Source organism: Narcine bancroftii, chromosome 7 (assembly GCF_036971445.1).
Source record: "Narcine bancroftii isolate sNarBan1 chromosome 7, sNarBan1.hap1, whole genome shotgun sequence".
Taxonomy (NCBI): Eukaryota; Metazoa; Chordata; class Chondrichthyes; order Torpediniformes; family Narcinidae; genus Narcine; species Narcine bancroftii.
Genome location: NC_091475.1, coordinates 173600390 through 173616665, shown reverse-complemented (window position 1 = coordinate 173616665; position 16276 = coordinate 173600390). Strand labels below are relative to the sequence as shown.

The following is a 16276-nucleotide window of genomic DNA, read 5'->3' as shown; positions in this document are numbered from 1 at the left end:
GATTTACAAAAACATTACTGTAAAATTCAATGTATGAATTGCATTTCATTTGTATACTTAAATACCAGATTTTAGCAAGTAATAATACTAGTAGCTATTGCCATTCACACAAGTTAAATCCCCTTTAAACTTGCAAATATTACCTTTTAGCAAAAATAATTGGCATCCTTTGTGGACTTAGTGCTTGCTTGATTTGTGTGTCTGAAATAAAAGCTTGCCACAAAGATGAACATTTATTGTTGAATATTGCATAATCTCTCCAAAATAGTGTGCAAATGTCTGTTGCTTTTAGCAATTTCCTATTTGTTATTTTTCCTGATTACTTCAGCCTTGGGTACACTCATCCAATTATTCTGAGGCTTCAAGTAATCCTTATCTTAATTTTTAATTTCACTCCCTTGAAACTTGTGAAATTGCCATCACAAAATCTGTAAAAGACACCTAAGATGGCATGTAATACAAACAAGCAAAGTTGTACATTCTCCTGTAAAAGCATGTTTAATTCCTACTTGCGATATAAGATTCAAATATTTCAATTGGCACCTAAGCTTTATAGATAAAATAATTGAGTTGCTAGCTGATGTCTAAACCAGTTTCAACCATGTCCATTGCTATAATATGAAAAGAGCATTGTTAGAAAATGAAGGATAAATCTATCTTGTTTTTTAATTTATTTTGTGTTTGAATTTTTGTGCTTTGCCCTTTGGGCAGCATTTTTCTGAATTTTTTTTAGCAGTTGACCCAACATTTTGTCATTTCTGATACAAATTAAATCTTTATTTCTGCTGTGTTGTCATTACATCACAAATATTGGTTTTCATTCTTTGTACAAAACTGAATATTAATTTACTTCTTGAGTAGTTTCATTTTTGTAAGCAGTAGAACATTTATTAATTTTGATTTTGGAGTAAAACTAAATCTGCTGGAGGAGAATCTTGATGAAGGTTTCTGACCTGAAACGTCAATCATTCTCTCACACTAATGATTCCGTATATACAAAAGGTCAGCAATTAATTAGTCATTCACGCATCTTGTGTTCAAACATTATAGAATGTAATATCGTCTCCAATGGAAGAAACTGAGATTGCAAAATGAAGGCAATTGTCATAAAATTATATGATATGCCAAAATATTTTTAGTTGCCCTAGTAATGCTGAGTTAAATAAATTTCTAATTCTTATCTGAAACTGTTCTATTTAATTAGATCATGGTTAGCTGAACTATTCTGAAACAGACGAATCCAGCTCCCCAGGTGACTTGATTTGTGATTTGGCACCAAGCAGTATAAATAAGAAGGATCCATGTTCTCTGTTGCACTAAATCATGAGAATGACAAATTATTTAAATAAAAGCTCCATATGCTAGGAGGATTGATTGCAATGACTCACGGTGGAAAGATGCATGCATGGAATTGAAATTAAGATAGAACTCTGATGCAACTCTGTTATCATTTAATTAATGTAGGGTCATCCACTTGAATGCTCAAATGGATAAGGAACCATTGGGATGCTGTTGTCCTCAGAACCATACACCAGAATTTCACTGTGTTCAATAAGAAAACATTTCAATTGAATTTTTATTTTATGACATCAGTGATGTTCTTGTCTTGGTCCTGAAGAAAAATGGTGGAAGTCATTTGGGGAAATGGTGAAAACTGCTTTCGACATGCAATAGGTCTTCAGCTGATCACGTCAGTGTAACTTTTTCCAAGTATCTTATTTATCTTAACTAATGTTTCCTTCATTATTCCCAAAAAGGATGTAGCATGTATTCTGCAATCCTCATTATCATCAGTTCATGACTTCGGTTTATTTGCCATGTGTTCCTATAGCATTGTGCATCAGATATTAGTCCTCAGTCATGTAGCGACGAAAATTGTGAGTGTCACCTGTTTGATTTATGCTTTTTAAAGTGTTCAGATGGATGAAGCAACCCTTCACAAATTCAATCTAGTTTAAGAATGCCAAACTATTTTCTGTGCCTCCAGGTGCATAGTTTTATTTTTATTAAAAGATGAGTTATTTACTAATGATCAAATTTCATAAATTAGCTGAGAAATAAATAGGCATATCCAAATATTCACTTTATTTTTCATAGGTGAAATTTGCAATGTAGTGGTATTACACATCCACTAATGTCATCTATGATTTATTACCCTACGTATTCCAGGTGCTTTTGAATATGGTATTGAGCTGTGTTCCAAATTTAATATAAATGAAATGGAGCGCAACTAAATTTGTGAGCACTCTTCAAAAATAAAGAGGTACATTTGTGCTACAAATGCTGAGTTATGGTTTCAGATATTGATATATTGTTTTAGGTCATTGAAAATATCCTTTGTTCCAAAATAAAAGGCAAAAGTAAATGATAATATTGTAAAGAAGGCAGTTGATTGCAGCAGACACCAGGGGGACATAGACTGGTAAAATAGTAAGTCAATGAGTTTAACATCGAGATGTATGAACTCTTGCACTTGGAAAGAAAAATTACAACAGGCATTAGAATATCTGGGACTTGGAGAAAATGAGAGTCCTTTTTTTTCAATGTTTTTATTGGTTTCATTAAATAAATGTTACATAGGTTCATGACAATAAAATTAAATATTAACAAATCTTATAGCAATAAAAATTATATTGAAATCTACGTTACATTGAAAAGAAGTTTATACAAGTTATCTAATTATCGATCCCCTCCCTCCGGAGGCTACAGGCTTTCCAAAAACAGTCCACTAATAATAATAAAAAAAGGTAAACAGTGGGTCAAAAACCAAACATTATTTAATCTTACAAATTTTGAAAATAATTAAGAAAGGAACCCCATAAAGAAACAACATTAAGATTCATTTCAGTAGTGGAACATCTATTTTTTTTCCCCAAAGTCAAACATGCTATCACATCAGACAACCATTCAGTGTGAGTGCAGGGACAGCATCTTTCCATGTCATTAATATGGCCCTTCCAAAGATAAGGGAGGTGAGGGAAACTACATGGGATTGTGAAGCAGTCTATGTCAAATCTGTTGGCCCACTTATTCCAAAGAGAGCAAGAAAAGGATTTGGAGTCAAAGTAATATTAAGAACTAAAGACAAGGAACAAAATACCCCTTCCCTAAAATTGGAAAGAGAAGGACATAACCAGAACAAATGATACAGTGCACCTTCTGTTAAACATTTGTCACATTTAGAAGAGAGATTAGAGTAGAATTTAGCCAATTGGACTTTGGAAAAGTGGGCTTGGTGTACTACTTTAAATTGTAATAATGAATGGGTAGCACAAAGAGAGGATGAATGTACTCACTTCAAAAGAGAATTCTGTGTAGTTTCAGAAAGTAGCTGTTGAAAATCCTGTTCCCCTAGTTTTTCAATTCTGTCCGAGGAACTGCCCCTAGAATTTAGAAGTAATTAATAAAGGCCAGATACCACCCTTTTATAATTAAGTTTGAAATTATAAATCATCCCTATCATATTAGGTTCCAGGTCCTCTGGGAACTTCAAAATTAAACAATTCAAAAAGCTCCTAATCTGTAAATAACATAAAAAGTGATGTCTAGGTATTATAAATTGAGAGTTCTGAATGGTTAGATTCACAAATGTCTAAAGGTTAAATAGTATTTTTTTAAATAAAACTTATTGTAGATCCACAGCTCCACAGCTTATATAACTATAAAGTATAGAGTATGAATGTCGATGTACTTATTGTTAAACCTTTTTAAAAGTTACCCATCTGGGCATAACATTTTGGTGAATATATCAAGGCTATGGAGAGGCTGCAGAGGAAATTTATAAGTATTTACCAAGCTGCTCCATTAAAGTCCATATTTGCCATCAGTGAAAGGCAAAGTTTTCTCAGTTATGTCACACAAAGCTATCTCTGGAGCATGCTAATTCATATATATCTTGTGGCATTATTACCTTAATTTAGTTGTCATATACTACAGTCTCTCAATTCAAGCAATGAAAATGTTTGGATATCCTTGTGTACAACAATATCAATTCAAGGCGACACTCTAAATCTCAAGCTTTTAGTCTAGAACTGCCACTTCAATGAGAGGCATGTAACATTTAGAATCCAAAGCAGAAACAAAAAACTATTGGTAGTTTCTTTGGCTCATGTTGGCTTTTGACCTTGTCAAAAGTTGCATGATTGATGTGATGGACACAACAACATAAGGCAGTAGTTTCTTAAAAATTAAAATGATGTTAGAAAGCTTTACTGATGAAAATACCACATGAATTTGTGATGATTCTGTTATTTAATTTTAGTGGGTCCTGGGCTAGAGATGTGGGCTGTCATAGATTATCAGCTAGATTCAAATGAGAACACTTCCACCTGAGTCAACATTTTCTCTTCAGTCTTGTCAACAAATAATTAAGTCTGATATACCAATATAAATTGAGGAATTGTGTACAGAATTGTCTAATTCCCTGTGCTTCCTAAAGTCACAATTGTTCTTGTGATTCAAGTAGAAATTCAGATGTTGCAGCATTATATCAAAAACAGATAGTTGCTCTAATATCCCATCCCAAACAAAATAAACGAAAATTTAAACTGTTCATCTAATTTAATCTTTATGACGATCTTGGAAGTCCTGAAGATGAAATAGGCTGAATGAGTGCAATATTACCAGAAATTGCAGCTTGTAACACACTCAATAACACTTGGAGATAAAATGCACTTACAGAAATGTTAATTTAGTGTCTCTGTGGTTGTTTTATAAACTAGCATATGTCGGAGCAAGAGAATCCTACTTGCAAAAACAGGTGATACAATCAATGGCTCAACTTTCATGTAGATGTTTATATACAAACAAAATGTTGTAATGAACAAATTCATGAGTTTCTCATTTCAATCCATCCCATCCATGCCTATTTGCATGGCAGATGAATCAGTGAATTAATTGAGTTTTCATTAAAGTATGTCTTTATTTGCATATAGCTTTGTCGCAGGAAATCATCAGTGAATTGCCCTAAGGTAAAAATACCATTGCATTCCTTACTTGGTGTACTATGGTATTGACTATGGAGTGAAATTGTACAGTGCATTTGGCTTTGATATTACAGTTGCACAAGGTGAATGATTTGATAAATGTTTTTACAGATTTATACATTGACCTGAGTAAAAACCAACTGTTAGTCTATGGTTCCCTTCAGAATCTCCAGCAATGAGCTGTTTGTGTCTCAGCATGTTCTAGATATCTCTACTTCCACAGGGAAAAATATGTACAGGAAGTCAGATGTTAGTACATTTGACTACCTGATCCATTGCTAGATTTGCTACGGAGTTCAGTAGCGGAGCAGTGAAAAGCTAAAGAGAAGGTCCAGGTGCACTTGCTTTGTACTCCAGGGAGTGCTGATGACCTGATGGAAACAGTGCAATAGTTGGTTGACTTGTTTTACTTTGATTTTTATATTTAATGGGTTTTTTTCAAGTAAACCTTTTTGTAAAATTATTATTGTTAATGCTATCAGTGAGTGCAATTTTTTTTTTTTAAAACTCCCAAAAAAGTTACATTTAAGGGATAAGGAAAGTGATTTTGCTTCTTGTCCCACTGAAGTAATTGATTGTAATGATGAACCTGCTTTTTAGTTAGTACTTTTGAAAGATAACCTATTTTATCATGTGGTATAACAATTGTACAGCAGGTGATTTGACCACAAGGAAAATTTATTTAATGGGTTGATTGGAAAAACTTTCGGCAACTTTAAAAACACACTCAGTTAACCCCTTCCTCATAAATGGCTGCAAATCTAGGTTTTCTGCACGTGCTTTGTCAAAAATACAAGTCTGAGATCACTAACAAATTAAAGTCACCACTTTATCAATTTGCATTCCTGCTGGACTCCACGTGGATTTCAGATAATGTTGTTCTTCAAGTATTATTGGATTGATGGAGAGGCATAAATTTTGAAGTTCAATTAATTAATTGATTAATCAGGAAAACTGCAACATAAAATCAACGTGTTGCCTATTTGTAGATTGTATTATGCACAGTGAGACTTTGTACTTATTCTGTAGAGTGTACTCTGGTGATGTCAATCCAAATGTAACACCCATTTGTGCCTCCCTTGTGAAATTATGGGTGTGGAGTTTACACCAAGTATAGGTTATTCAAGGGAAGATATTTGTTAACATTATTATTGGTTATTTGCAGATTTATTGGAGAAGGGTTTTGCAGTTTGAAATCTTTTTGAAGTAAATGCTAAGAGCAACATAATATTCTTGCATATTTTGGGTGCTTGTGTTATGCTCCTGCAAGAGAGGGAAGAAGGCTCTACGTAGTTGGGAACATGTCTACCGTGTGTCTTAGAGATTCATTCCTGCTTCTAATTGTATTTGAATGAAATTAATAGATTTTTTTTAAACTGTAGATTCTGGAAGTCTGAAATAAAAATAAAAAATATTGGAAATATCCAGTCAGTGAGGCCTTTTTAATGAAGGTTCTTCAATCTTTTTCCCTAGATCATGTCTAATCTGAATGTTTCCAGCATTTTCTGTTTTTCTTGCTGTATTTTAAGCATTGTAAGACTAAGATTTGTATACCTTGATGATAGTTTGATTTTGAGGTGTACTTTTACAAAAGGTTCTGGCCTGAAATGCTGGTTGTGCGTCTTTGCTACCTAAAGAAATGCTTCATGACCAGCTGTATTTTTCCTGCACTTTTGTGCATAAAACAGGATCTGCAGACTTTCTGGTTTGGCTCGATAACTGTCTGTGCCTGTAACTGCTCTGCTGGACATTCTCATTCTGACAAATAAGTATACAAAATAGGTCTTGTCTTCTTGGATTATGTTCAACTGTGCATTACACTTTAATCTCACAATCTTTCATCCCATTGCTTATTATCTGTCTAATTCTGTCTTAAATTATGGAAAAGCTCTACTTCTTTGAAGGAACAATTTCCAAAGACTTGCAATGTAGCAAAAAATGGCTTCAGTTGTCTTAAATCTGAGCATTGCCTTATTCTTGAACAGTGCTCCACAAGATTCTACCAGAAGAGGATTTTGTGTTCCAATCAGGTGTTCTGTCACTAACTAAACTCCAGTGGATATGAGCTGTCCAAGCTTTCGTCATCCCATTCCAGGATCCATTCCATTTCTCTGGGCTGCTTCAAAAGCACTAGATTTTTTGAATAAAAAGCAGCAGGCATCTTGACCATGCAAGTTTATTAGATTACTGGTTTCCTAAAGAGAGCAATATCTGCCATGTGTGAACCTTGATCACCTCAAACTGTGAAGTCTTAGCCCTGGAACATTTTAATAGCATTTGACCATTAACATATTATCCTTATGGTCAATGAAATGCAGCTGGAAGGATTGCATGAATTGCTTATCTTGAGATTGTCCATCCAGAGGCAGTACACTATTCTTGTCGTTTTTCTTCTGTTGTACCAATTGAATTAATAGCTATTGGAGGATAAAAGTAATCATTATTCTACTCCTGGTTGAGCTGGACAGCAGAGCTAAAACTCCAACCATTTAATCAACAGAAGACTATTTGTGAGTGATACTGATGAGATTCAATGTCCAAAATGCCCAGATTCCTCTGTAGAGCGGGTCGTGCTTTTTGATGTTTGCTGCACTGCTGCTGGATTCAATAGACCAGATAGTGGGATCACTAGCTTCTGATCTTCAACACAACTGAGACTTCTGAGTTGTCTGCACATATTGGATGCCCAAATGGCTGCTAACCAGCAATTCTCTTTGTAATCCCTCCCTTGGTTGGCATGATCCAACCTATTTCTACATGCCTGAATGCAGCTCCAAAAACAAAATCCCAGATCCACCATCTGTCACTGGCTCTTTGGCAACTAACCCCATGATAGTTCATGTTCCTGCAAATGACTGAGGCATGATAAGACTTGATGCTGTGTCTATGATTGCATGCCGCCTTCTGCGTGGCAATATCCTATACAATGTGCCTATCAAAGCAGATCAGTCTGGCAGATGTAGCACTGGACACGTTTTGTTTTCGGAAGGTTTTCTTCCTGATTGGGAATTATGATAGACAACTTCAAGATGAACATAGAAAGTTGGAGAAACATTACATTAACTTTTATTGAGTTTGGCATGTTTCATCACGTTGCGTTCAACTGACCTAAAAAAAAAGTTGTGCTGTTGATTATCATTTGTACTCCGCATCATGTTGGTGTCCAACAATAGTTAGCCAGCATTGATTGATTCCAGTTGCCTTGATACCCTTTTGCATGCTCTCAATGTCATTGTGAAACCTTTCACCATGTTTATCACTGATTGCACCAAGATCAGCAGGGAAGAAGTCCAAGTGAAAATACAGAAAATGATTTTTTGATGATGTTGTACTTCATGGTTTTGAACACTTGAAGTAGACTTAAAATATAACAGAAAATCACAAAAATAGATTATATTGTTGAGCCCAAAGACCTTTAAAAAAACCCAGCAGTGACAGAAATTCACCAAGGCGATGGCTACTTAACAAAGTGGTTTTATTTTTTAATACATAATAAGATCAATACTTATTACTATTAACTTAACCACCTTCTCATTCTAAGCGCACATATAGGTAATGTTTGTGTTCAGCAAAGTTCTTTTTCATTGTCCAATCATTCACTTTTCACTTCTCCAAGTTCACTGGTATCAAGCAATCTTCCTTACTGTGCACAGAATGAAACAGTTATTATATTTACCAGGCTCTGGTGCTTTAAGCTATTACTGCTCATGAAGGTCTTTGTTGGTTTCAGAGAGATATTCGTTATTCATTGAACACAAGCTGATCTCCTTCAATCAGCACTGAGGTGTCTTGGTGTCTTACTGAAGAAACTTGCCCCCTTTTGGATTTTTCCAAAAGGAAACCTCTTCTTCCAGGTGACCGCAAGGAGTTCTTCTTTTTCCCTCTTTCAGGAGAAACACAATAACCAGCCACAACCTCTGCAACTGACTACAGAGATTTAGAATAGGCTGAACCCCGTCTTGAATGGGGTTTTGAGGCAGGTCTGCCAACTTGCAGCCTTCACCACACACTGCTGCAAGTTGCTCACTCTCCTAAACGATGAATGTTTTCTCTCTGCTTGCAAAACCACATGTTCCCTCTTCAACCAGAAACTTAAAACTCTCGCACCAGTCTATTTACACCTACTTGTGAAACTCTCACAAGCACTTCCTATTGTCTCTGCAAAGCAACTTCAGCTACCCTTACATAGCTCTTGCATAGCAAATGAGATGTTTGTATGTGAAATGTGACCTAATAATCAAACCTTACAATCTTGCCCTTTTAAGATCTATTTTATCTTAATTTAATTAACTTATTTCGTGACAATATCTTTTAAAAAAGTCACGTTATTTGAAAATTTTGAGGTGATTTTGTTGCCCTGTGCAATTAGTCAGCATTTCTATTAACCTTTCCCACATGTGAGATCATTACATTTTTTGTGTCCCTGAAACCAATACCTCTGCTTCATTGAGGGCAGTGATCATTTTGTATTTTTTATGCACTTGACTTCCTCCAGCCCTTAACTTAGATGACTTTCCTTCAGATATCCTCTTCCACTAAAACCTATATGAAAGAGGGCATGTTCTCCTGTGCCGACCATGCTATGTGTTCTCTAAAACTACACAGGAATTTTTAGTAGTAATTGGTTAGGTGGCGGGATATCAGTTACTACTGGCCAGTTTTCCCAAATGTTAGGATTTCTGAGATTACTTTTTGTTACCATAAAAGTGAAGATTAAAAAAAGTTTGTTGAGCATGAAGGTATGTGCATAGCCTCTATGCACGAGTTAATGGAAAAGATATTATACAGATGTTCTTGAATTATGGTGATGAGTATAGCTCTTTATGGAGTGGAATGCTGTCAAGTCCAGGGGCCGAGAATAGTTTGTGGGATAAAAAACCCTGTAGGATTTAATTGCATGGCTCCTTTAGTCAATTGTCATGTGCAACCAATTTGATTGACAAGTTAGAAGTCTTTTGGGAGAAAAATTTGTTTCCAAAAGTTAAAGCTTATGGGAGAAGTAGAGTGTAAAGAAGGCAAGATGGTGATCAGGACTGTACAAGTTAGATGGTGGGAAAGAGCAACAGATAGTGGTCAGGAATGTCCATTGAGGGGACCTAGTTGATCGTAATGGTGGAGAAAATTTGGCTATCTTGCTTTGTCATATTGTAGATGCATATATCTCATAAATTCCATAGTGATTGGCTGGATTTAAAACTTCCTGCTTGAATGACAGAAGGCAAGTTGAAATGGAGGTAGATGGGTCTTGATAGGATCTAAAAATTGTATCATTTACTAGAAGAAATTATAGTGAATTTGTCTCTGGTATAGACATGTAGCAAAAAAATTATTTCTGAAGACCTAAAATATCAAAGATCAATGATATTTTGCTTTTAAATAAATGTAGAAAAGTTAGATTTATAAATTGGGGTAACGTAGGAAAACTTGTTGAAAATTGTATTTCCTTACTGTCAGTTATTATATTTGTTACTAATATTATGTAGCTGAAGTTATTTTTGGCTTCTTATAGGGTGATCTGCCAGATACACATGCAAAATTCCATGTCTTGTTTCTTTTCTTTGTGGCGGCGATGTTCTTCATCAGCTTGTTGTCACTCTTCAGTTACCACTGCTGGCTGGTCAGCAAAAACCGATCTACAATAGGTGAGAGTCTTTAATTACTCATGTTATCAAAGCAAATTTCCAAAGTTAAAATTTCAAAGCAATTGTATTTTGCATTGCTGAATTCCTCGAAAGGAAAAATATAGCATTATGAAGTGCCTTCATAAGTCCCCAAAAGCCCCAGGCGACTCTATGCTCCCAGTTTCTGAGGCTGATATGAAGTAAACCTTCAGGAGGGTGAATCCTCAAAGCATTCAGACCAGATGTGTACCTAGTCACATCCTTAAAATCTGTGTGAACTAACAGAGTGGCCTATTTGCAGATATTTTCAACCTCTTGCTACAGCAATTAGTGATTCCCACCAGCTTCAAAAGGATATCTATTCCAGTGCCCAAGAAGACCATAATAACCTGCCTCAATGACTATTGGCCGTGGCATTTGCTTCTACTGTTATGAAGTGCCTTGAGAGGTTGGTTAAGGAACAGAACAATTCCTGGACCCACTTCAGTTTACCTGTCGTCTCAACAGGTCCACAGCAGATGCCATCTTGCTGGGCTCCATTCTGCACAAGATCGCCTAAATCACAAAAACATCTACTTCAAACTGTTCGTTGACTACAGCAATCAACACCATACCAGCAAATCATTAACAAAGTTAAGGGATCTGGGCCTCTGCTTGTCACTCTGCAACTGTATCTTTGACTTCCTTGCAGGCAGATCCCAATCAATGCAGATCAGCAACATCACCTCCTCGTCACTGATTATCAGCATGGGCACCTCAAGGTTGCAAGCTTAGTCCCCTTTATTCTCTGTACACTCATGACTGCATAGCCAAGGTCAGTTCCAACACAATCTATAAATTTACTGATGATACCATTGATTTTTCATCAAATAACTGGAAATAATGAGTCAAGTGGAGATCGAAAATCTGGTTTGGTAGTGCTCTCGCTGTCACCGAAACCATGGAGCCTATTGTTGATTTTAGTAAGCCATTGATGGGACTGAGTTGGAATTGATACCTTCAATTCCTGGGTGTTTATATATCAGAAGACTTGAAAACAGCACATTGAGGCAACCGTGAAGAAGGCACACCAATGCCTCTACTTTCTAAGAAGTTTAGGGAGATTTGGCATGACATCAAATGCTGTCAAACTTCTGCAGGAGTACTGTGGAAAATATACTGACTGGTTGCGTTACATCCTGGCATGGTAATTCAGGTGCCCAGGAGTGCAGAAGGTAGTAAACAGCCAAGTCCATCACAGGCTTCAACCTACCATCCATGGAAGACATCTATGTGAGGTGCTCCACAAGAAGGTAGCCAATATCATAATGGACCCTCATTACTCTGGTCACAACCTCTTCTCACTGCTACCTTTGGGCCAAAGTCTGAAAACCAGCAGGTTATGGAGACTAAATATTTATCACTATCTGTTGTATTTATTATATTTTTAATTGAATTTAAATGTATACTGTTTGTTTCTTTTTTGCCTATTCGCAAGTTAAAAACAAAATAACAGTGCATATGTACATTGTACAATCATTACTTTAAATCAATGCAGCAGGATTTTGGTCTACAAAATATATGTATTTTTGATTTGATGAAAATATACTGCTGTTAACCAAATACTTTGTCCACCCTCTCCAGAGGCTTTCCGAGCACCTGTGTTTCGAAATGGCCCTGACAAAAATGGATTTAGTCTTGGAATTACCAAAAATATAAAACAGGTGTATGGTGATCAAGTGAAATATTGGCTGCTGCCTGTTTTCACAAGGTATGTTTGGTTCAGAGATTAAGCCTATATATAAAACGACAGGTTAGAGGTTGAACAAAATGCATAAATTAGTGGAAAGTTGAAAATTTGCTGAATGAGGTTAATTTATACATAAAGCAAAGTTAGTGAGAGATGTCAATATAGAAATGTGCTGCATATGGGAGTTTTTGCAGAACAATGTTCCCCGATAACTACATCTCTGGCTTAAGTTTACAACTCAAAACTTTGAAACAAAATTTTTAGCTGAAGTTAGAGGGGTGGAGATTTGATTCATATTCAAATTTATTGTCAGAGTACATAGATGGCATCATTTACAACCCTGAGATTTTTCCTGCAAGCAAGGCAGAATTTCTACTTGTTAGTAGACATGAGATTAAATGAGGAAGAAATGCCAAAATCCAGATGTTGAAATAGACAGTGAAAGCTCAAAGTACTCAGCAAATCAGGCAGTATCTGTGGAGGGCCAAAATGTTAATATTAGATTGTCAATAACCTGAAACATTCTTTATGGGACTTTCCATAATGCAGTGTGATTGGTTGAGTGTTTCTTTTTTTGTTTTTGTTAAACAATACAAACCAATTGTCAAAATTTTTATAAGTACAATATGTCAAAAGTAGACTGAACAAAGTGAATTCTTTAGAGCAGTGGTTCTCAACCTTTTTCTTTCCACTCACATAACACTTTAAGTATCCCCTATGCCATAGGTCCTTTGTGATTACAAAGGGATTGCTTAAGGTGGTATGTTGGAGGAAAGAAAAATGTTGAAAACCACTGTTTTAATCGTACCTAACGGACTTGTTATGTGCATGGTTTCACAACTCCAAAGGAAATGGGCCAATGATCATTTTTCTCAAGCAAAATTTTTCAGTAACAATTGGGTCTAGAGCAGTGATTCTCAACCTTCCCTTCCCACTTGCATACCACCTGAAGCAATCCCTTAATAATCACAGAGCACTTATGGCATAAGGATTACTTAAAGTGGTAGGTGAGTGGAAAGAAAAAGTTGAAAACCACTGCTTTAGAGGCAGAAACAGGAGAAATTGTAATGGAAAACTTGGAACGATACACGCACTAATCATTTAGGAATTAACCATATACAGCACAGAACAGGCCAGTGTGGCCCTACTAGTCCATGCCGGGTGGCATGGACTACAAATGGCATGATCACAAATCCCCACCCTCCTAGTCCCACTGACCAGCACCTGGTCCATACCCCTCCAATCCTCTCCCCTCCATGTAATTATCCAGTCTTTCCTTAAATGTAAATAACGTCCTTGCTTCAACAACCTCTGCCGGAAGCTTATTCCACATCCTAACCACCCTTTGCGAAAAGAAATTTCCCCTCATGTTCCCCTTATAATTTTCCCCCTGCAATCTCAAACCATGGCCTCTGGTTTGAATATCCCCCACTCTTAATTGAAAAAGCCTATCCACGTTGACTCTCTCTGTCCCTTTTAAAATCTTGAACACCTCCATCAAATCCCCCCTCAATCTTCTACGCTCCAGAGAAAAAAGCCCCAGGCTGCTCAACCTTTCTCTGTAACTCAGACCCTGACATCCTGTCAACATTCTCGTGAACCTTCTCTGCACTCTCTCTATTTTGTTTATATCCTTCCTATAATTCGGTGACCAAAACTGCACACAGTATTCCAAACTTGGCCTCACCAGAGCTTTGTACAATTTCATCATAACATCCCAACTCTTGAATTCAATACTCCGATTTATGAAGGCCAACATTCCAAATGCCTTCTTCACCACTATCTACCTGAGTATCAACTTTGAGGGTACTATTTACCATAACTCCTAAATCCCTTTGTTGCTCTGCACTCCTCAATTGTCTACCATTCAATGTATATGACCTATTTAGATTTGCCTTTCCAAAATGCAATACTTCACACTTATCCATATTAAAATCCATCAGCCATTTCTCAGCCCACTCCTCTAGCTTTCCTATATCTCTTTTTAAGCTACGGCAATCTTCCTCACTATTCATAATACCACCAATCTTTGTATCATCTGCAAACTTACTTATCCAATTTACCACCCCTTCTTCCAGATCGTTAATATATATATAACAAACAATAGAGGACCCAGGACCGATTCCTGAGGAACTCCACTAGTCACCGGCCTCCAATTTGACGAACAATTTTCTACCAGTACTCTCTGACACCTCCCATCCAACCACTGCTGAATCCATTTCACTACCTCCTTATTTATACCTAATGCCTCCACCTTTTTTCCTAACCTCCTGCGGGGAATTTTGTCAAAAGCTTTACTAAAGTCTAAATCCACAGCCTTCCCTTCATCAATCTTTTTTGTAACCCCCCCCCCTCGAAAAACTCTATAAGGTTTGTTAAGCATGATCTACCCCAGACAAAACCATGCTGACTACTTCATATCAATCCCTGTTCTTCCAAATATTTGTAAATGCCATCCCTCAGAACACTTTCCATCAACTTACCCACCACAGATGTCAGATTCACAGGTCTATAATTTCCTGACTTACATTTGGACCTTTTCTTAAACAGCGGAACAACATGAACCACCCTCCAATCCTCTGGCACTACTCCCGTGACCAGTGACATCCTAAATATCTCTGTTAATGGCCCCACTATCTGTACACTAGTCTCCCTGAGTGTCCTTGGGAATACATTGTCCGGACCCTGAGATTTGTCCACCTTTATCTTTTTTAACACTGCCATCACTACCTCCTCAGTTATCCTTATATGATTCATGACCTCCCCACTATTTTTCTTTACTTCAACTGGTACAATATTTTTTTTCCCTAGTGAATACTGAGGTAAAGAAATCATTTAAAATTTCCCCCATCTCCTCTGACTTTTCACATAGCCTACCCTCCCTATCTACAAGGGGTCCAATTTTATCCCTCACTAATCTTTTACTTTTAATGTACCTTTATTCTTACTCTGCCTGCCAAAGCTCTTCGTGCCCCTTTTTGGCCTTTCTAATTTCTTTCTTAAGATTTTTTCTACACTCCTTGTAGTCCTCTTTCAGTTTCTCATCACCCTGCTGTTTATACCTCTTGTACAGCTCTCTATTTCTCCTAACCAAATTTCTAATATTCCTCGAAAACCAAGGCTCCCTATGACTTCCAGCCTTTCCTTTGATCCTCACTGGGACATCTGTACTCTCAAAATTTCTTCTTTGAATATTCTCCATTTTTCATTTACATCCTTTCCTGAAAAAAATCATGTCCCACTCAATACTCCCCAAATCCATTCTCATTCCTTCGAAATTTGCTTTTCTCCAATCCAGAACCTCAACTTTAGGCCCTTCTTTGCTCTTTCCTAAAACTACCCTAAAACTAATAGAGTTGTGATCTCTCGACCCAATTTGTTCTCCAACATTAACCTCAGACACCTGACCTATCTCATTCCCTAACAAGAGATCCAGTATTACACCGTCCCAAGTCGGTTCCTCTACGTATTGATTAAGAAAACTATCTTGCATACATTTGACAAACTCTAGCCCATCCAGGCTCTTACTGTATGGGTATCCCAATCAATGTGAGGGAAGTTTAAATTTCCCATGATCACTACCTTATGCTTATTACACATATATGCTATCTCCTTACAAATTTGTTCTTCCAATTTTCTTGGCCCATTTGGTGGTCTATAATAGACTCCTATTAGTACCCTCATGCCTCCTCCAGCCCTCAATTCCACCCAAACAACCTCACTGGATGATCCCTCCAAACCATCCTGCCACCTCACGGCAGTAACGTCCTCCTTAACAAGCAGAGCAACTCCTCCCCCTTTTTTACCCCCTGTTCTATCGCATCTAAAACATTTGTATTCTGGAATATTTAGTTGCCAGTCCTGACCCTCCTGTAACCAGGTCTCACTAATTGCCACAACATCATGATTCCAAGTGCCAATCCATGCTCCAAGCTCATCTA

General features: G+C 36.8%; 1 protein-coding gene across 11 annotated transcripts in view; it reads left to right on the top strand.

The window, feature by feature from the left end:
- The window catches only part of zdhhc20b (zinc finger DHHC-type palmitoyltransferase 20b), a 93735-nt gene that overhangs the window by 59254 nt on the left and 18205 nt on the right, over positions 1–16276 (top strand). For 8 of the 11 annotated variants that reach the window (XM_069891387.1, XM_069891382.1, XM_069891389.1 and 5 more), the window contains 4 exons: positions 1758–1877; positions 4935–4970; positions 10495–10627; positions 12230–12356. In XM_069891387.1, coding sequence (XP_069747488.1) covers positions 1758–1877; positions 4935–4970; positions 10495–10627; positions 12230–12356 — 416 coding nt within the window. The remainder of the gene's footprint in view (positions 1–1757; positions 1878–4934; positions 4971–10494; positions 10628–12229; positions 12357–16276) is intronic. The other 3 variants (XM_069891385.1, XM_069891383.1, XM_069891386.1) reach the window with 3 other exon arrangements.